This window comes from Drosophila melanogaster, chromosome 2R (assembly GCF_000001215.4).
Source record: "Drosophila melanogaster chromosome 2R".
Lineage (NCBI taxonomy): Eukaryota > Metazoa > Arthropoda > Insecta > Diptera > Drosophilidae > Drosophila > Drosophila melanogaster.
The window spans coordinates 21101618-21123733 of record NT_033778.4 but is presented as its reverse complement, the minus strand read 5'-3'; the positions used below and the strand labels follow the sequence as shown (position 1 = coordinate 21123733).

The following is a 22116-nucleotide window of genomic DNA, read 5'->3' as shown; positions in this document are numbered from 1 at the left end:
AACGAATTTTCAACAAAGTTTCATTTTTTGATCAATAGCTGTTTGTATTTATTTAGAGCTTAGTACAAGTTAGTAGTGCTCTCTTACCGACTAATAGTAGTGGCATTTTAAATAGTTTACATTAGTCCTTGATTTGTTGCTATATGCTGATTATAAAACTGATATTACTTTAAATGACCTTGACTTCGAATCGCTTACAAGTGAACTTATCGCTAAAAGGGGCACATTTAGATTTACAAAGTTGTAGGACCTGTCCTAAATAATTTCTTATAAAATCGGTGAGCACATTCTGAATATACGTTATACAATGATACGCGATACGAGTAGCTACTAACTACATTACTCATTTCAACGATGGTCTACCAAAACCCGACTTCGAGTGACTAGATTTCCGATAATAATTTCAACAATGATCCGCCCGGAGCGACTTGATCCGCACTCCAGATAATCAGCTGTACATAAGGCAACGGGCCAACCCGAGGATCCCAGCCAGCTCACTCGCAGGCTATTTTGCCATCGAAACTACTGAGGGCAATGGCGAATGCCTGCATGGCGCACAGGGGATAGCGATAGTCCATGGTGAAGACGTCCTCCGAGGTGCGGCCGAACTGCATTACTATGTACTCCGGATCGGAGTCGTGGACCAACTGAAAGTTCTTCACCGACGCCTGGGTGACGCGCCCATGAAAGTTGAGCACATACGATTGGGTTTCATCGTTCCACACTGGCGTCTTATTGTGCAGCTCCACGATGTTGTCCATGTTCTATTAAAAATTCGAAAATTAGTAGGTGGTTTTTTTTTGAATATCCTATGCTGCCTACCTTCATTTTCCATAGGTCAAGGATGCCCTGCTGTTTGGGATCCGCCGAACTGATCTTGACACGCTGATCGTCCTCAGTCATGCCGGGCAGTATAACAGTCATGTTGCGTGGCCCCTTGAATCCCAAAATGTTGGTGTCCTGTGAATAAGTTAGATATTAAGATAGTTATCCTTTGCACTGACTTTGTGAACTTACATAAATGATGACGGCCAAGTCGAGTCGAGGACTCTCTGTGCTCTCCTTGTTGCCGTTGTCAAAGACCGTGAAGGATGTGCCAAAGACATTAGAGCGCAGTTTGCCACAGAAGCCATCGGCATTGCGAGACAAATCCGTGGGATCGCAGCTGACAATGTAGTTGGATGTCTTGCTCTTCTTGCGTTTGCGACCTGATAAGCGTATCAAATTTTAGACAGCTCTTTAGAGGATCACTATCAATAACCCACCTCCCAGCAGAAATATCTTCTTGCCGTAGTCACGTTCCAGATGCAAGTAGTAGATGGGAAAGAGGCCGCGGTCCATGCCCTTCCTGTCCCGCGTAATGCGGCACTTGTAGAGCACTCCCTGTGGCGCTGGTTGCATCACGAACTGGTCGATATTGCCGATGACATCTCCCTCGGACTCGCCGCCAGTTCCGTTCCCCGTCCCGTTGCTGCTGCCGTCCAGCGTTGCGTCCTTGTACGGCGATGAGGCCATGCCGGCGGGACGCACTGGAGCAGCACCGGCCACATTGCGATTGGTGTAGTCATCCTCGTCCAGATTGTCGCTAAAGGAATGCTGGCGGGCACGTGGTTTCTGCGATTGCGTCGAGTTGGCGCTGTGCGAGGCTGACTGCTGGTGCTGCTCAATCACCGTCACCGGACTGCTCTCCTCGTCCTCCAACTCGTGCGATGAGATCTCCTCTATGAGATCAGCTGAAAAGCAAAATAGTTCCATGGTTATAACTACTGCTAAGTTTCTGATTATATATGGAAGCCTAACTACCTTTTCTTGGAGTGTACGACCACTTACCCTCCTGGTTGATGGTGCTTAGGCTGCGCATGTTATTCGAGTGATTGCGACTCGTGTTCATGGCAACCGGATTGATGCCGCCGGGACTGCCGTTGGTGAGTATCTGGTCCGGATTTTGGGGCGAACTGATGAACTGCATGGGTCCGTCGTAGGCGTGCAGCTCCCGGCTGTTGCTGCGCATCCCGGACATGGGTCGATTGATCTGCAAATCGCTGGCCTGGACCATTCCCGGCGAGGCTCTCTTCTGCCGGATGTAGGCCTCCATCAGCTGGCGCTGCAAAGCAGTTAAATCAAAAATATTGTTTACTTCAAGCTCTAATCGCAATTCGCTCAAGGATTACTAAGATAACGAACCACCTAAGGTAATAAGATAATAAATCAAATAATTGCGATTTCAAGTGCACTGACTGATAGGAGCCAGTAGAATGTTTTGCTGGCATGATGGCAATTATTTTTGATTTTCTGTAAACCCAATTAGGCGGCACAGTTTCGAGTTGCAACAAATTGCTGAAACTAAATTTACACCCACGGAGCGGATAAATAACCGCAGTAAATGCCATAATATTTGCATATGCATGGATACCCCTAATCCCCTCCGGAAAAAATGCAAATCGCTCAGCAGGTAATTGGCCCAGCATCCCGAAGGGGTAACAAAAACAGAGAGCACCAAGCAGATCCATCAGCACCACCGCAGTGTGTACTATCCATGTGCGAATCCGAATGCAAATGGAGGTGGAAGTGAAACGACATGTGGGACAGCGGTTGATGTTGTGATGGCAATGATTTCATTAAAGATTTAAATTTCAAGTTCACGTTCACGTTTATCAGCAGGGAAAACAAAATCCGTATCTGTCAAAAGTTGCGCTGAAATTGCGCATATAAATCAAGCGAAGTATCCCGAGCTTAATGGCTTTTCTTTTTTTCGCCTGCTTCTCAGGACGAAGAAAAGGATGTAATACCCAAAATCATTTATATTTAAATCATGTTTTTAATATTTAATAAAGAAATGTGCCCTTTTGCTTGCCATAAAACGAGCAATCGATATTTCAATTATTCAAATACTCGTAAGCTAGTCACTTTGAAATGTCGTTTTGTCTATGATTAAAAGGGTAATCAAAAATAAAATTTAGTATTTTCCAATTTCTATAGCCAAAAAAGAATCCATATTAAATATTAAATATAAACTTTCAATAGATATCCTTTTTAGTTATTTTATTGCATGATGTATATATCTCTGGTGGCTCTACAGAATTCACTACAGGAAGTTAACATTACTCAGTATGCTTTCGATGGTGGAGTTCACCTCGCGCTCCTTGGGCGCCGGATCGCACTGTAGCTGGAAGTAGCCCGGCAGATCCTGCTCCGCCTCGAACGCACTCGTCCTGTTGGCGCCCAGCCAGAGGTCGAGTCGATCGTAGATGACTCCAGTGGGTCCCTGCTGCAGGAACCAGTCGATGGACTCCCGATCCTTGAGGTCCGAGCCCCAGAGCAGGACAATGGGCACCTGTGCCTTTGCCCGTTGCACCAAACCCGGATCCGCCTTGACGAACACGGCGTTGGGTGACACGCCGCCCAGATCGAAGGCCTGGGCAAAGTTGACGCTCTGCTCCACGGTGCTGGTGCGGGGATCGTTGAAGACGTTCTCCTTGCTGCTGGAGAGGAAGAGCACCGGGTACATGTGCTGCTTGAAGCGCAGCAGGGAGCATAAGTCCGCGTCGAAGCTCTTGATCACATTGAGTCGACCGCAGCCATGTCGTCGCACCACAGCCAGAATGCGATCCGCGAACAGGTTCTTGTCCAGCGTCTGTTCGCTCTCAAACAGTCCATCGGCCCTCTGCTGTGGCCACTTGATCTCGATGTCGAATCCGGTGGACAGGTTCACCCGCTCAAAGAAGTCCTGCAGTGTGGGGAAAAGTCGCTGCTCCGGCGGTTCCACGTTGTTGTGCGCCGGATACTCGACAATCTTGTTGCCCACGATCTGGTAGGTTTTCAGATCCTTGAGCTGCTCATAGGATATGTCCTTTAGCAGCACCTCGGTCAAATCATCTTTGCTCGTTGGGGTCTTCGAGTCAATGCAGACGCGAATGGAAAAATCATGGTGGATGATGGGCACCAGGTCGCTGGTCAGCTGCACATCAAACTCCACGAGATCAGCGCCCAATTCAGAGGAGGCCAGCATGGTGGCCACCGTGTTCTCGATAAGCGGAGCCGCATTCGTGGTGACCGTAAGAGATTTTCCCAATCCCCGATGGCCAATCTCCAGGGCTGTCCAATTGGAGCGCCAGTAGTTGGCGAAGCTGGTGCGCAGATCGAAGCCATCCTTCTCCATGGGCCGAATGTGCAGGTACTCAATACGCAGTTGACCCACCACGCGCTGCCAGAGCGGCGAAATAAGGTCGATGGACACATCGCCTTCAGTGCCGGAGAACGAGGTGTGCAGCAGGTGCGAGTATCCTAGGAGACGGACCAGGTCCTCATCCGGTTGTTCGGCATAAACTTCCACCAGATAGGCCACTCGATCCAGCTGTTCCAGGTTCACATGGAACATGAGGATGTCACCGGTGGCGTAGGGCACTCCGTACTCCGGCTGCACCCGCAGCTTACTGTCACCGTACGCCATTCGCACGTACTCCACATTGGCACGTGCCGAACTTAGGATGGGCGCTAGAGTCTTTGGATCTACTGGTTGCAAACGCAGACGCAGCTTCTCCTGCCCCACCTCCGGTTGCTCCTCCAAGCTCAGAGCCTCGCGGAAGAGCTTCAACTGCAGAATGTTGCCCGAGTCCTGAAGCCAGCCACGCGACAACTGGCGCTCATTGCCAATGAGTCCGAACTCATCGCTGCGATTGCCACTGAACTTGGTGGTATTAAAGGTCCTTGCCTGGACATGCGACTCCCAGCGGCGAATCTGCACGGCTCCACTCTGGCCAACGGCGGCGGCAAAGTAGCGATACTCAACGCTGCTGTTTTGCGGTATCTCCACGGAGGCGCTCCAAACATTCAGGATTGCAGTGCGGTTGAGGAGCACAGCGCGTCCCGCTTGCCAGGCGCCCAGCACTGGCAGATTGCCCACCAGGGCGGGCCGCTCGAAGGACGCCAGTTGATCCGCATCCGGCAGCGTTAGGGTAAAGTTGAAGACCAGCGGAGCATTTCGCTTGAGGGGCACATAGCGCCGCGCCGCGTAGTACTTCTCGTAGTAGGAGGTGTCACAGAATGTCTCCACGGGCAGCAGGCACAGGGCACTGAGCCAGGCGACGGTGAATGCCGCGAAAGTCTTCGACCAGGACACCGACATGTCTGCCCTCGACGGCGCACGAATTGGAACTGTGTTCTGGTTTTTTTGGTGCTAAGGCGTCTGACCACCACCTCTCCTGGCACTGGAATCACTGTGACGAGATTTATGGCAGTGGCCACATCTTCGAGTACCCGAGTTGATAAGGTTCCGTGATATCGAAGTCACGGCGCGATAGGGAAATCCGTCTCGTCGGGCCGGCGGTCAAACCCGTTCTGTTCATGCACGTGTGCCTAAAACTCGTGCACTTACCGATACAGATACATATACAGATACAGATACAGCTACAGCTACGGATTCATTCACAGATACAGCTACGGACTTAGATGCGAAAGCTTTGGGGTGGCGTCCACGTCATCATCATCAGCGGTGCCAGTTTAAATGAATTTGATTTCGAGTGTTGCGCAAAAGCTTCACCTTCAGTGGGTGGGATTGGAATTGGGTTTTCGGATGGGGTGGCATGGCATGGAATAGCTACATATGGAGACCACAAACCATAAACTAAGCCACAGATCTCCCCTTATGTGGTGGCTGACCCCCAGTCGAGCAATTCACATGGTGAAAGTTTGTCAACGTCCGTGTAATTCATCCGCTGCGCTCAATTAAGAGTATTGCATTGTTTGGATTTATATTCTCTATTCCAGTTCGCAAATAATAACAATATTCGGAATGCACCAAGTTCCATTCTCAAAGCTAACTATCCTCCGTGACATGTTTACACTTTTTTTATGTGAAAAAAAAAAACGCGATTGTGTGAAAATTTGAAATCAGTTGGCTGGCAGAAAAAAAAACAGAACTGAAGCCGTGAGCACGTACTAAACAGAATGCGGAAAACCGTGAGGGGAAATGCGGAGCTGGTAAAAAAACGAGTGACGTCGCCTTGGGCGAATCCGCTGGGCTGATGGGGCAAAAAAACTTGGAAACGCAAAGTGGAGCAGCGTAGAACACAAACTCGTTGCAGGGGTTCGTTAACGATTTGACATAAATAACAACTATAAAACAGCGAATGCATAAAGTTTCGCTTCTGGCTGATGGGGCAGTCAATGAGGCAAGGCATAAGATTTAACTTAGCTATATAGACTTAGATAACTTTCTTGGAGATGCATGAGCTAACTAAAATTTAATATTAATTATTGCGTATAATTAATATTCGCCACAAATCTCTGCAGCTTATAAACTCAAATGCATTGGCCTAAAACTTATATTCTTGAGCCGTAATCCTTCGCTTAATGCATACTCACATGGTTTTATTATTTTTCAATTTCGCACACAAAAGGCATTTTGTGCGGGAAGCTGAATTAACGATAATATATGAGAAAATGTGCAAATGTTTCTCAGCAACTTTTTGGGCGTGCTTAGCGCATTTATTTTAATTTAAGGGCCAGACAAATTTGCGTATACGTAATGAAGGGGTCTTGCTCGCAATAAAAGGCACGAGCACAAAGAGCACCCACCCACCCACACACACCCACACACTCACACACTTACAACAACACACACTTATACATTACAGAAGGTCAACATCTGTGTTGGCAGCTGATATTCGGTGTGTAGCATAATTTTGGGGTTCGCGTAATAAAATGATTACTCATACGCCCCGTGCGCAGCGAAAGGAAATTGAGAGCGCCAACAAGCCATACGAACATTGTGGCTTTTTTCTGTTGTCGCCCGCCCCTTGTTTGTTTGTTTGTTTGTTTTTTGCAAATACCAGAACAGCCAGGACAAGCAAATCAACCCCTTAATACCCCGCCCCGCCCATCTCATCGGCATCATACAGCTCTCAAGTTGGCAAGGACTCGCTGCTGGCTGGCTGCTGATGTGTTTTGGCATAAAGGATTATATGCACGTATTACAGCGGCTCAAGTCAGCTTCCGCATGCCAAAAAGCCGACAGCCAACAAAAACACAAACGAACATTGACAAATTTCATTGGAATTTGGGTTGCAGAACAATCTATGTATATACATGAAAACTTAAAATCAATGTTGATTTGAAAACAACTGGATTATTTAACAAACTTTATCTACCCTTCGATCCCCATTTAAACTTTAGGATGTTTCTTCTTAAAGTTTTCTTTTCAAGTGTAGAATTCTCCCTTGCTAATGTAAATCACTCTAATATTTCAAAAACTTTAATGGGTTCTAATAGATTTTAGCAAGGGTTGCTCAACTAGTCGACTCTATCGCCCAAATAAATGCACGCACGCACACAAAATCGAATTACCGATGGGCTGGAAAAATGTTCATCAATTTTCACGCTTGCCCACAGGGAATAGATATAGCCTGGCTATCTCCACGATCCGGCCATTAACCCCCGAAGTGTAAGGCATGGTGTCAAAGCTGCGTGGCAACTATTACGAGGGGCATGACCATCAGTTCCTCCGTCCTGCTCCATTGACCGACCAACATGTCCTTTAGCTACCATCCGGTTATTTGTTGCTCCAGCTGCCCTTGTTGGTTTTGGTCATATTGACATTCATTTACGTCCTCGCTTCATTAAGCCATAAGCCATGACCATGCCGGGCGTATCATGTTCGCATTGTTCCCTCACAATGGAGACACCAGCCGAAAGTGGATGACTTGGATGTGGTTCGGGGTGTCTTTACTTAAATGTGTTACCAAAGTGGGATAAAGAGCTCTTGCGGACATTGGTTTATGGATTTGGCTATGTGCAACGAAACGCTTGGCCATAAAATGTTATTCCAAAAAGTCAAACTAAGAGTCGGACATTGCGGTTGCTCGTTACCCATTTCCCAAAAGAAACTTTAAAATGCAGTGTGTGAAATTTAATAAATAAATTTGACCAGCATATCTATGGAAACATACGATGAAATTGAAACAAAGTTGTGGCTGCTAATAAAATTGCATCTAAAATTATGTGATGACCAACTTCCGCCGGTAAAAGTTCGGCAAACTGTTCAACTTTACAGTTGGTATTCGACATTCATGTGGCACACTCATGAATGTTTCACTTTGTGTGGTGTGGCTTCGCAAATAGGTTAACACATCGCTGAACACGCTGCTCAATAGAAGGTTGTAATACAAATTTAATGAGTCCTTTTTCCACTACTCTTTTTTTTATTTTTCCAATTTAGCTTTGAAGCCATGCGTTTAAGGACAGGTGAACTCAATATCCGGCTTGGATGAAAAGCAAATTAATTCCATTGAGTCATTGGGATTTGGAACGAGAGCAGAGAAAAATCCTGGGTTCAATTTGCAAACTGGTTTCTGGAGGATGTCTGTGCACCTAGAGAAAAGCCATAGACTTAATAAAATCTCTATCTATTTTTTTAAGAAACTTCTTTCAATTACATTCTGTATAGGCAAGATTGAATGTATTTTTGTTGGCTTAAAATCAAACCTAACTCCTATCTTGGTTGTTTGCACGTAACCAATTGGCATCTGAGGGCTTACGAGCTATATCCTTTGCATCTGCATGCTGAAAAGCCACAGGAAAAGCAACAAATGGAAAAAAGAAAATTGCTGCGGCCTGGCTTGCCTTCGTCCTTTTGGCCCCCAAGGCACATATTTCAGCTCCTCCTTGGCTGGATGTTGTTGGCAAGCACTTTGATTTCCGTCTTTGGGGACCTGACAAGTGTAAATTCCTTGGCTGCCAGCCCGCTGACAAAGTTATTAAGTCTCGACAAATCCACCCAAGGACCATTCGAGACGCATGAGCTCCTCGGGCGCAAATTAGTTACATTTTTAGTCTAATTCCCCCCTGCCTGCCACTTTTGTTGGGAAATTCCGAACAATAACAAGAATGTCAACAAAAGCCAAAAACAAACAACAAACGACATTGACTGCTGCATGTGTGTGTGTGTGTGGGTGGGCGCCTAGTTGTATGCAATGAAATGTGACGAGGGGCAAGTGAGTGTACAAGTGAAAAGGAATAGAAAACAATCGCGAATGGAACGCTGCCACAGTTGAATAGCACGTCTATAAAATATACACATCCAAGAAATATTATAAATATTATAATATACAATTACCCAAAGAAAAGTATAATAAGGATGTGATCTATAACCTTACTTAAGTTAGCTATAGCTATAATCAATGGTTACTTTTAAGTCATATGAACTGTTTAATCTGTTTTCTTTCAATCCATTCACTTTATGAACTTTACTCTATTGTAAGGACTAAGGAAATTGTCTGTAAATTCTGCCCAGGGTAAACGGTGTCCAAGTCACTGTGCCGTGAAGTCAAAGTAACACATCCCGCGGCGCCTCTCATCCTTTGTCCTACATATTTGTGGGTGTCGCAATGTCGGCGTGTATGTACCCATGGCCAGGAGTAGGCTGACAGGCGGAAAGACCGTGACTTCACTCGTTAGTGCCAAGGCACCATGCCAGATGCCTCAGTCCTCGTCCTCGTCCTTCCGTCTCCGCCTCTGCTGTCCCCGTGGGCAGCTCATGTTCACGCTCCTACACCTGCATCGGGACATTGTGCAAACAGCCGGGAGCTTCGCTCTCCCCGCAGAAGGGTCAAATCAGTTGCCACTGTGGCATGTGTTCGCCCGCCAGGAGCCTAAGTCCCGCTGTCCTACTGGCTCCCGATTCCCAGGATCTACATGTGCACACATGTAGCACATTCCCCGATGGACTCCTCGTCGAGAATTGTTTGCACGGGGCAAACACAAAGAGTTGGCAGGTGGCGAGGAGTGAATTGGTTGTATGGCTATTGTTGCCACGGGAATATGAATACGAATGGCGTACACTAGAAATGCCTATTTATCACATTAAGATGCTGACAGGCAACAAGTTAACAAATGCTCTTATATATTTGATATTTCACTATGAGCCAAATACTCATAATACTATACTATTATTAACTTTTCAAGAACATGTCTAAATTTTTCTCAGTGCATTTGTAGATTCCCCTTAACTGGCCAAAGGCTGTTTCCACAACGTTTGAAGAAGGAATGAGGCGAAAGTAGAAAGCCAAAGGTGCTGGCAAGCCAAATATTAATGAACCTGGTCTTTGCCTTTACTCACCCACATGGCATTGATAATGAATACAATGAATACTAGGAATAATTCACTTAAAGAGGCCACAAATCTTGAATAATACAACATACCATAACCATTTTAGAGCAGAATTGATCATAGTTGCTTATGAAAGAGCGAGGAAGAAGGAAAATTTCCCTGGAAATTACCAATTTACTAAAAACCGCATTTTCCAATTACACGACACGCGTTGTTAACTCCTCACGAACTTCCACTTCCCTCCCTTCATTTTCCCAATAATTTAAAGTTACGGCTTTGAACATTCAGCTAACGAGCAGGAATAAAAAATGAACTGCAATTCTCTGGTGGGTTGGAAATGAAATATCTAAAATCATATTTCCACACCGAATGTATGTACTCAAGTGATGCTTGCGTTGTGCTTACAAAAATGCGAATAAAAATGCATAAATTGCTAAAGTTTTGGTTCATCCATTGCACACAGTTGCAACTGGCTACAAAAATGTTTTTATTGCTGAAAAATATATGCTGGCCCACTGGAAAATCCCATGGCATGGCAACTTTTCAGCGATTCTATAGTTTTTCCCGCTCTATTCGACGCAGTGCGCCAAGTTTGAAGCAAAATTGAAATGAGCTTAAGTTTGCAAAAAAGTAGAAATTTTAATTAATGATAGTGTGTCGCAAGCCATTGTCTGCGCAAAAACGTTGACCACCGACCAAAGCAGCTGAAAGAACCTTTAAAAAGTGCAGAAAATCTCAAAGGCATTCAGCCGAAATTTTTGCCAGGTCCTTTGTTTCATCGCTCAACCAACCAGCAACCTTCAATGGCCTTTCACGTATTTCAAATGGCTGAATGGCGTAAGTTTAAAGTTTAAAGTTAAACGTAGCCCAAAAAGTGAGGTATCTTAAGGACTATCGTAATGTGTGCACATTAAATGAATGGCCCACATGCACACATAGACGTGCCTTGCATCTGTACATGTCCTGTGGGGAATAATACATACGCAGGACGAGCACATCCTGCTCGATTCCCCAGTTAAGTTCGTGGTGGTATATTGCTCCAGTCGTTCTTCTTCTTCGGTTGCCGTTTGTATTTCCCTGGTTCAATATGGTAATCCTCTGGCCACACATGAATCTCTTCCTTTTTCTACTCCTGGCATCCTTCGCACATATTTATTTGCTACTTACGAGATATTACTTTTCCTCTGTTTTTCCACCTTGGCTAGATAAATTTGCTTTCACAAAAATGACTGCAAAATCTGGGCTTAAGATATTCCTGTTGCATACGAAATATGTCTCTACTTTTTTTTTTGGGAACTTGTTTTTCGGGCTAAAGTTTTTGTGTGCGGCGAGGTCCTGGCTAAGATCCTTTGGATTTAGCAGCTAAGTTTCTGAAGGTGACAAAACTGTGCGGACTATAAACAAAGTTGCTGCGAAAAGTGTATGACAAATGGCAGGATACTTTGCGGTGGAGGAGCTCAAGATAAATACGATGTGGGTAATAAATATTCCGCAAATGTGGTGTTCATAAGTGTGGCCAAAAGGGGCGGAATATTTTTAACAAATAAATCCCGATGGCATTTTAAGTATGCTAATAGTTCTTTTCCTCTGTTATATCTTTTTGAAAAAAGTCGTAAGTTTGCATATTTGAACATAAGGGAATAACCCATTCCAATGAAACGTATTGTCGCAAGGCAAGCAAAAAACTGTTGACCAACCTTCCCAACTTAATCGGCTTTGCTCTGAATTTATATATATTGCTTCCTTTTGTAATTTAGCCAAAGAAATTTGCCCTTTTTGTGAACAGTAAACCGGGGTACTGTTGAAAATCTTCTCTGGCATTTTCCAGCCAATTGGCAACTTTCAATATAAACGCCCTGTGTGCGCCTCTGATTGCGGTAACTGGAAAATGGCAATCCGAATGCGATGACGGGGGAAACTTACCAAGTCCGGCGGCGGCGGCGGAACCGGACGGATGGGGGCCATCAACGAGCCACAAGGGATGGAGGAAGTTGCCGCGGAAGGAGGAGATGAGGCGTAGGATTCTGCACCACTTTCAGCACATATTGAACACATTGAATGGCAATGAATAAGGTCTGTCGTCGCATTGAATATTCATGGACAGAGAAGGAAAGTGACTCAATGGACTCAACCACATGGCCCGCCGGAGGGATTTGCTAATTCACTTGCAATTATGATAAGTCATTGTGCTGTCGGTACAGCAACTGGCCAGAGAGATTTAACTGGCTTTGGCTGATTGTTATTTGATTAGACCGGCTGTCGTCGAGTTAAATCTCTGTATTTGAGTAAACATGGCAGAATTAAGGAATGAACGCATTCAGCTGCTGCATTTCCGCTTTTCCTTTCCGACGGGCGAAACACGAGCGCAAAATTGTAGCCTACTTAGCGGCGCCCGCTGCCTTGAGTATGAAAAGTTTCACTTTCATCTGCCAGCCAGAGTCCTGGATTGCGCATCCTTGAAAGTGGCTATGGCATTCATCAAGTGAGGAGACACTTTTAAGCAGACAGTAATTATTTTAATTGCATCAGGGGATGCAGACAGACTGCTAATTAGTTGCATTTCAACTTATTAGGCGGCATTTTAAAGTGAATAACTTGAATATCTCTTGGTTTATCTTCATGACATGTTGCAGCCACTCAACTGGCACATAAATCATGCAGCAAAGGTCATAAATAAATAACGATTTTAAATAAAACTTGATTGATGGGCTCAAGGATGAGCGGTTACTCAGTATTAGTTGTCCACACGCACGAACAGTTTAGCATCGCCTCAGTTTGGTATGTAAACATGTGGACGCAGGATAACAAACTCACACAAGGATTGCGTTGCCTTGGCACACTGAACGTCACTCCGACAAAGTTTTATCAATAAAAACAGCTCGAAAAAAAGTTGCTGCTGCAATATGCAACTATTGCTACAATGCCAAGTTGCACGGCTTTTCCTCGACTTTCATGTCATATGTGTGCAGCCGAATGCCTTCCGTTTGCCTTCAAAGCGAAATTCGATATGCAATTTCATTTGAGCATTTTTTCCATCTTATAAAGTTGATAATATGAGTGACGAGGGGGCGATAACAATGCGCCACAATCCGCTTTTTGTGTGTGCAATCAATATCTCATTTTTGAATAGTTCCCCATCGTCCTTGATGGATGAGCGAACTGCAGACCTTCACGTTCAATGTAATTCCATCTACTGAGGAATGTCGCAATTCGATTAAAATATGCAAATGCTATTAAGGGATTCAGTTACGAGAACTCAAGCTTTCTATTTACGTATATCAAATGCCGCACTTTAATTATATACACCCCAATTAATTCTCCAGCTTTGCTGTGTTACAAATTGCTCTATCCATTTATTATGTCTTATCAGAATCAATCAGGTCACCTTGAAGCTGAATTAATGGTTGGGTCAATCGCACAATAGAGTTGTCATATGTCACTGGCAATCATTAATGTTCATGGAAAATCTGTACCTTATTTTGTGTACACCTGTCATAGGCAGAAATACAAGAGTTGTTGTCGGCGGCAAGTGGATAAAAAAGAGATTAGACCTCTTTTCTGAGGCAAAAACAATGTGCAAAGGGATTGATTGAAATGCAATCGCGCATACGACACGTGGTACGTTGCAACATGACAAGGGGGGCGTTCTGTTGCCAACGGCTCCCATTGCGTTTGTGGTTCAGTGTCAAAACAAACAAATAAAAAGCGGCGCAAGAAGGGAGCAAATGCCCCCTACTCAATCGATAAAAAAACACACACCCAGCCAGTGGAGCAGTTAAAAGGGGGCTAAAGTGGATTACTCGTGAATCAATTCAGAGCCAAGTGACAGGAGTTGCAGCAACGCAAAATCAATAAAAAGAAAGCAGCAATACGTGACTTTGATTTTTAAAAAAAATACCAATTCTACTTCACAGCATAGTTGAAAATATATAAAAATCGAATTGTTGTTTAAATAAGATATTTTTCAAGCACAAACTCAATACTTTTGCACGCAAACGATTGCTTTCCCCGGTGAAAGCAAAAAGGCACATCCATGCAATCAAAGCGCCAAAGCTCGTCAAAGAACTAAGCCAATGGGAGTAATGGAGGTGGGTGGGTGGATGGGTGAATGGGTGTGGGTGGACACCCACCATGAGGAACGCAACGATAATCGAGCTAATCCAACCTGAACGCTGACATGCCTCAATGGCCCAGTGAGCGAATGGATGAATGAATGGGCGAGTGAGTGACGAGGACGTTGCCTTGTCGCTTCCAACTGGTAAAGGCAGCAGGACGAGTGCCCATTGGTTTGGGTTCCTTCTGTCACTAAGTCACTTCCTAACCCACACACACAAAAATCACGCATGTGGTAGCTTCGATTTTTCCGATATGACAGACCGACCGCGTTCCAATTTCAATGATAGTGCCTTTGTTTGAGTTTTGGCCTTCCACTTGCGGTTCGTGTAATTAAGGTGAAAGTTGAGGACGAGCCTTGACCACAGTTCTCCACTTTTCCGGGAAAACCTTCATGCATTCATTCCTATTTTATGACAGACTTGAGTCATTGGATAATTGCTTCTGAGGAATTGATTTCTCATCGATATCGGTATGCCTCATTCGAATTCATATATGCAAATGAATATTAATGTTTGGAACTAATTTAACTTAGAATGGTGAGAATAGATTAATGTGCCATCTAACTATCTTAACAATATATATTTTGGCCTGTGATTACCAATGAACAAAGTTAATTCATTTAACCGCATTGCCACTAATTGTTCCACGGGAAACATTCCACAGTTTGTGGCAATTTGGCGTAGAGTTGGTCAAGGCGACGCAAAGTTCTCGCTTTCAGCCGCTTTAAGGTTAACCTCAATTAGCAGCCAGTAGGTGGGGTGTTGGTGGTGCTGATGTGGTGCGGCCTACGCGGTTTGACCCGGCAAACAATCAAAATCAAAACGAGAGAAAACAGGCAGGCAGTTGCCACAGAATTCTGCCCAGCGGGGCAAAGATGAAGCACTTTAGGCGAGCTAATTGTTGCACACTTCGTGGGGCAATCAAAAGTTACTGACCGGAAAGGCAACACTTTACAATTACACGATTGTTTATTTCTTTTTGTCTGAATTTATTATAAAAAAAAAATACAGCAACAACTCAGGGGAGACCCATTACGGATGTCGACAGCTTTTTGCCACGAAAATCTCCGGAGAGCTGCCGCTGGAAAATGGCGCTGAAATTGTAATTAAGCGGAGTTTTAAGCCAAATCATGGCCAGCCAGTGGAAAAAAGGCAGAAAGCCACAGGAGATTCAAAACGGACGGAATAGCCCGAATCCGCAGTTCTTCGATGATTTTCCGCTTTTATGTGGGGTTTACAGCCGTTTACAAGGCTCGAAATGGCCCGAAGGGAAAACGCCAGGCGTCCGGCATTTTATTTCAAATGCTCGCTACTAGCGCCCAAAAGTCGAGAGCAATAAATGTTTCATGGGTGCCTTGACTTTATAGCTATCACAAAATGTCTCGATTTAAAAACTAAACGTTTATTGGGAACTCGGATGTCGCAGACTAATAAACAGAAGGTCTATGTCTTCATTTAGTTTGATATGCAAACTGTCACTGGGTGGATATAATTTAAGTTTATTTCATTTTCTAAATTTAATTTGGCGAAAAACTTTCGCAAAGTGCGAATAACATTTGAATAACATTTAAATACATGCAATTTAATTATTTGTTAATTGCAAATGAAATTGTTAGCATCTTTTTTTGCTCGCGCGCAAGCAATCTACATAAACGCTGTTTATTTTTAAATCAATAAACAGTTTCATAAACGGATTTAATTTATTGCATTTGGCCAACTAAGCCGGCAAACAACACGAAAAGTAGACACTCAAAGTGGAAATTCATTACCCAAATGAAAACAGAATTTTTATATGATTTTTCCGCGCTGCTTTTAATTAAATTTCTAATGAGGGACAGCAGTGGAGCTCTGAGTGCCGGTGTTTAATTTTGCCGCAGGCCAACGGGGCGTATGATGAACATTTAATTAGCTTACAACTCCGTTGGCCGTCCACTTGTTTGTCGAATTGCTAAGTCTGAGGACACTCAACACAACGAGGGCAGCTCAAGCAGTTGCCCCTTAAGTCAGCAAATTAATTTGCAAAATAAACGCATATACAAATTGAATAAATACTGGTATTATTTGCTGATGACAGCTGAAAGAACAATATTTGCCAAGGGGGCAATGTGGAAATACGAAATTGCCATAAATATTACAAAAGTCATCACAACATGAGCGAACGGCAAAAAAGCCAGTAGAATTGAATTTTCCATTGCCGTTCGCCGGTCCTGCGACTTTAAATATCTGATTTAAATTCAAATTGAAGTGGCTGACTCAATTGGGCTTGCAGCAGTTGAAAATGCTCAAATCTCCGGCAAAAAAGTGGCAAAAACTGGCAAAAAATGGGCAAAAAGCAAGTGTCATAAATCTGGCGACTTGTGCAAGATGGCAACATGGAATAATCTGACTATTAAGGTCCATTCCGACATTTTCGTTTTGTGCGACGCGAAGAAAAGCGGCAAAGAAAAATCTCAGTTGAGTGAATGGAAAGGAATGGAAAGGCCACCATTCTACCAACCCGCACCCACCTGAATGTACTCAATGTAAAGGACACTCCAGCAAGGACATTGCAAGTTGGAAAGACAAGATTTCGTAATAAAGCAAAGTAAAGTCAACGATTTCCGCTTCCCCAGTGAATGTTATTAAATAAGCCATTTGTATTAACGTCAACTTCAGTTGGCATTCATTTCGAGTGCCGTTTTCATTTCGCAAAAAGCCATTGCTGGATTTTACCAATCGCTTTTCATAATTTCCCCATTGCAAATGCATGGCCAATGGAAATTTCGTTAAAACTGGTGGTGTAAGGCCGCATTATTTCCACACCTTGCATGCATTTTAATTAGCCGACCACATAAACGGCCTAATTAGTTTACAATTGAAAAAGACAAGTGCAATAATCTGTTGGCAAACAGAATTTGCATAAATATTAAATCAGACAGCAACATAAACAATTTGGCGAGCACAGAATTAGTAGCACCAAACCATTTTCATTCTGAAAACTAATCCCGGTATAAGGACTAATCGCCTACTGATGGCAGTTGAAGGATTCGGGCTATGAAAGAAGAAACCACAGACCACCCGACCACTTAATCAGTGACGTGAGCTCTGCAAACTGTCAGCTGCAGTTTCCGCCGCAGCAATCCGCAGCAAACCGCAGCAAACCACACGTGTGACAGCGGACCGCAATACACAACCACTGGGCAAAAGGCGATTAAAGACATTTCAATTTAATTGGTCATTTTTCGATACACAGCAAAAATAGCCATGCAGTTGCTTAAATGCGGATCAGTATAAATAAAATTGCAGTTAAAGTAGGTGGCTATTAAAGCAAGTAATTTGATTTAATAAAACAAGCTACGTTTAACTTAACTCAGTGAGCATATTCAGTAGTCTGACTTTAATTTATTACAATTATTTCCGTCGCTTGCATTTATATTTATTCAATATATCTGCTATTGCCAGATTTACGGATTGTGGCTAGATATTTGCAAAATATTACCTTAAATAGTACGTGTATGTTGCCGCCACAAGTTTGCCAATTAAAACAGATATATTCATATACGGCATGAAATAAATTTGTTTTTACTGGAAAATCGGCAAAAACCGCTGCACTTAGGTGGCAAAAGCCGTGTGCCGAAAGTTTTCCGTTTTCCCGGGAATGCAATTAATTTGCATCAGGCAGGATGCTCTGCTGCTCCTCGAATCCTGCATATGGGCAACTGTGATGCCGAAACTTTGTGTCTGTTTGATAAATTGTATCAAGTTTGCCGCCTACGGTTGCAGTTGCTCCGGGTGCGATGCACTAGCAAATTGCAGCTAATGGAATCTGCAATTGAAATGAGGTCCTGCAAGGACGACGAAACATTCCCAAGCTGCTAATTTAATGTCACAGTATCTGGCTCTACTCATTTTGCACTTAAAATGGTGGCACTTTTACATGAAAATGAAATTTGATTCCTTATTTTATGAGGCATGAATTCTTATGGCTAAAGGGATTTTTGGTGTAACTTAATGTTCCTGTGGGTGAATTTAAAAATCTTCCCCCCAATTACTCTGCGTAAAATTTTCCAGCATTTGAGTGATGTCCTTCCTTTGGCAAGGAAAAGTTTAAAGTCCCCAATGGGAAACGAAAATTGGAGTTTGCAGCTTTTCCACTAAGCCGGCAACTGGCAACTGCCAACTGCAGTTTTAGCCAAATGAAAATGGCAGGGACATAAACTGAAAAACGAGCTGTTGAAAAGAAATGCCAGCACAGAGCTATGAACGCTTTCATCCTGCAATTTATTGCCAGCTATTAGTATATGTGTCAAAATTTGTTGGCTTTAATTGAAAATGAATCGCTCTTTGGATAACATAAGTGGTTCTCCTTTTTTTCCTTGGCGTTAACTCAATTCAATGGATGGTTTTTTAATTTTTGAATTTTCTTTGGGTCTCATGAATTATAAAACATAACACGAGCTTTTCCGCTTTTCATATAATTATGGCCTTGATGGAAGTGAGTTCAATTCGGTGTTTCCTTTATCTAAATTATCCGCGGTAGGCCATGGAAAATTTCCACAAAATTCTTAATCAAATAGTTGTGGTTATTATTTTGATTCTACAAGTGCCGGGTAATTTGAGACAGAAGTCAAATAATAATACAGCTCTTACCGAAACAATCAATCAGTTCATAATGACAGCTCCAAATGCACATTTAATAAGGTATCGTATTCTTATTAAATATTAAATCTCGACTTTGGCTGTCAGACGAAAAGTTTGGTAAATTCGATTTCGTTTTAGCCGGCTTTTCCTCTCGTTGGGTCAAGAACCTCGTATTTGAAGCAACAGAACGAAAATTACAGGCTCGAAACAAAGGGCAAAAGCCGTAAAGCTAAGTGAAGTTAGGCTAATATACATATTAGGGTGGACCTTTTTCTTAATGCTAAAAACAGCAGTTGGAAGTACACCGAATAAACTTTGTTCATTTGATCAAAAGAAAGTTATATATGGTCAGTTAGATGGCGGGTCTCTTTTCTGCTTGAGCTCTACTCTAGTCAAATCATATTTTTTAATCACTTCTCAAGCTTTAAAGGTTCACCCTAATCTACGCAAGTAACTTATTAGAAAAAGTCGGTGCGTCACATCCTTTTTTTTTGGCCGAAATGTTTCTTTTTACGACTTGCGTGAGGAAAAGCTTGAGCGATTTGCGGAAAGCAAATATTATATTCATATGTGGAAGTAGTGAACAATTGTGTGACTTATTGCTGGGCATTATCCTGCGGCTCAGTTCCTCGCGAAGCTGAAGGACTCGTCACCAGGCGGGAATCGATTTTGTGGCCTCGCTTAATGGTATTCCATGGGTGATGGCAATACGAAAACAATGCCAACGAATGGTATTGTGTATATTTCTAGTTGCGCTGTCTGTCTGTGTTCCTATGGGGATACTATAGAATCCTGTCTGCCTGGACATATCTGTGTGTGTGTGTGTGTGGGTAGTTGCCCATAGTGACGCAGGACACCAATCAAAGAAAGGATACTACATTGTGGGTTAGCTGGCGTCCAGGCCGAAGACTTTATTAATCCTTTGTGTATATTTAGCGACCACTTTATGAGTTGACTGCCATATATCTTTCTGTTGATTTATGCCAAGTGCAAATTGACTCCGTTTTTTTGTGCCACATTCTCTTTTTTATGGCGGATATAACTTTGTGTTGGCTTAAGCTCGAGAAAATGACCCAAAACGATTGTTCGGAAGGATTAATGTTCTATGCTAACACGTTCAAAGAAAATTAGCTTGACTCAGCAAGTGAATATTTATCATATTTATACTCGCATTTGAAAATGAATGTGATAAAGCAAACATTATTCAAACAAGCTGCTTTAAAATGGTAATCACGAAATGTGTTAATTCATGGGAATTTGTGAGATGATTCAATGTGAATTTATAATTAAAATTAAAATTCAATCAAAATGAAATGCGCTCCCATGGCTTCCACTTATTTTCGATTTCTTTCAAGCTATTTCATTTGTAGCTGAAATGACTTGGCATAATGTTTTCAAAATGTCCTCCCATTCGAAGAAGCTGTCAATAGCTGCTCAATGTTTTATAAGCCATAGCGGCACGAAATCGAAGTAACTCGAAGGACCCAGGACCTCCCACACTTGGCAGCCCAACTCAACCACATCGAAGTGATTCGATTTATGAGCCAGTGGGTGGAGTAGGGTGCCTTTTGGTTCCGTGCCACTCAACATAATTAGGGCCAATGACAATCGAATCGGACTGCAGCAACTGCACCACCACCAGGAGCTTCGTTTCGATTTATTTGGACGCCGTTGCCAGGACAACGGACGAACACCTGGCCACGAGCAAACGGGCACAACAAAACCACTTGGAGAAGGCGTTAAGCCACTTGGGTGTTTCATTTTCCTTTTTTTTTTGTTGCCTTTAAGGGGTGGCACATTTAGAGCGGTCAACTTTGAGGCCAAAAAGTGAACAATTCCGTGTAATGCCGGCTGATGGCCCCTTTTCTGCTGGCGCTGATTGCTATGGGCTGCCCGAGTTTTCCAAGAAAGGAGTGGATTTTCTTGTTTCTAGACCACATTCACGAACCGTCGGGCTGGAAGAGTTAAAAGGCCAGTGCTAACTTGCCTTGATTCATGGTCAATTGAAAAAAAGTTCTTAAAGAATTCTTAGCTAAAGCAAAAGTTTAATACAAGTAGCCATTAAATTGTTCATAAATTTCGCTGTCGTATGTATAGATTGGTTTTGTTATAATATAGGATCGTTGGTTTAATGTGTCCACTTTATGAAGATTATCAAACACAATGGATATGAATGACACATTTAAAGAAATTCAAATTTCAGAGATTACATTATCAAAGATTATAGGTTTGGTAAAATCTAGAAAAGATCTGCCAAATTGGAGTGTTGGGTTTACCTGCTGTTCCATTTTCTGATTACGACTGTTGATTCCGGACATTTTTGCAGTTATGGCTGTAGATTTCAGAAGGCAATCAAAATCCTCTGACGATTTTCACTTAACTACGCGCGATTCAGATGATCCGATGAAGAGGCATTTGGCAAATATTCGGGAGTGACAGCTGTTTTGGGATTTGCGTTGAAGAGCGACTTTTCGAATGCGAATGAATGCAGCAAAACAAAAACCGATGGGGCACCAAAATAATTGAAGAAGAATCTATGAATTTAGCACACCTGGCGTCAGTTTGTATGGTATGGTATATATTTTGTAGTTTGTGGTAGTGTAGTACGGCAGCACACGCGACAACAAAAAAATCAAGGGGTGTTCACGAGGGTGAGGATTTGTAGACTGAAGCCAACAGCCGGCTCTTCCTGTTCTCGCTCAATTTTTTTTGTACCGACGCGATCGATCGGAATTCTCCGGATCGCTGGCACTGAATGTTTGCTTTAGCCACTGAGCGAGTACCGCCTGAATATGCATATATTTATAATGTTATACAATCTATGTTGTTTGACAAACACTTTCGTGCCCGTTGAGTTGCGTGTGATATTGTCCAATTGATTGAATTTGGCGCCTCTTTATTTTGGTAGAGGAGAGAAGGCGATGTAACCCGTCGACCGAACCGCACGCTGCCAAAACAACAACTGGGCGTCCAACAGAAGCCGTCAACTCAGGCGAAGTGCTCGTAGCGGAACGGAATGGAAACGGAACATGCACACGAATGCCAGCCGAAGCAGGAGTGCGAAGCATGCCATCCTGTCGTGTGTCAGCGAAAGAGAGGCAGAGAGAACCACAACTCGCTCTCAATGGGAATGGGTCTCTCCCTCTCTCCCTCTCTCTCTCTCTCTCCGCACAACGCCTCCTGTGGCTGCTTCCTCTTCCATTTCCTACGAGCGACAGATGTGCAGCTGCCGACTGCGACTGCATTTGGATTCGCGCCCCCGACTCCCTGTTACTG

General features: G+C 43.5%; 2 protein-coding genes across 4 annotated transcripts; both read right to left on the bottom strand.

The window, feature by feature from the left end:
* Positions 1-29: 29 nt before the first annotated feature.
* On the bottom strand, positions 30-21806 carry ktub (king tubby). Of its 2 annotated transcripts, none has more exons than NM_137705.3 (6): positions 21117-21806; positions 1804-2104; positions 1266-1733; positions 1018-1208; positions 823-960; positions 30-764 (listed from the first exon to the last, which is right to left on the bottom strand). In NM_137705.3, exons 1-6 carry the CDS (start codon positions 21156-21158, stop codon positions 495-497), a joined length of 1410 nt encoding a protein of 469 aa, NP_611549.2. In that variant the 5' UTR covers positions 21159-21806; the 3' UTR covers positions 30-494. The 2 variants fall into 2 exon arrangements, with proteins under 2 accessions (NP_611549.2, NP_995911.1); NM_206189.2 differs by having other exon boundaries at positions 1831-2104.
* Positions 3029-5340, bottom strand: CG9394 (uncharacterized protein). Of its 2 annotated transcripts, none has more exons than NM_137704.3 (1): positions 3029-5340. In NM_137704.3, exon 1 carries the CDS (start codon positions 5123-5125, stop codon positions 3086-3088), a length of 2040 nt encoding a protein of 679 aa, NP_611548.1. In that variant the 5' UTR covers positions 5126-5340; the 3' UTR covers positions 3029-3085. The 2 variants fall into 2 exon arrangements, with proteins under 2 accessions (NP_611548.1, NP_001286660.1); NM_001299731.1 differs by having other exon boundaries at positions 3029-5162.
* Positions 21807-22116: the final 310 nt, after the last annotated feature.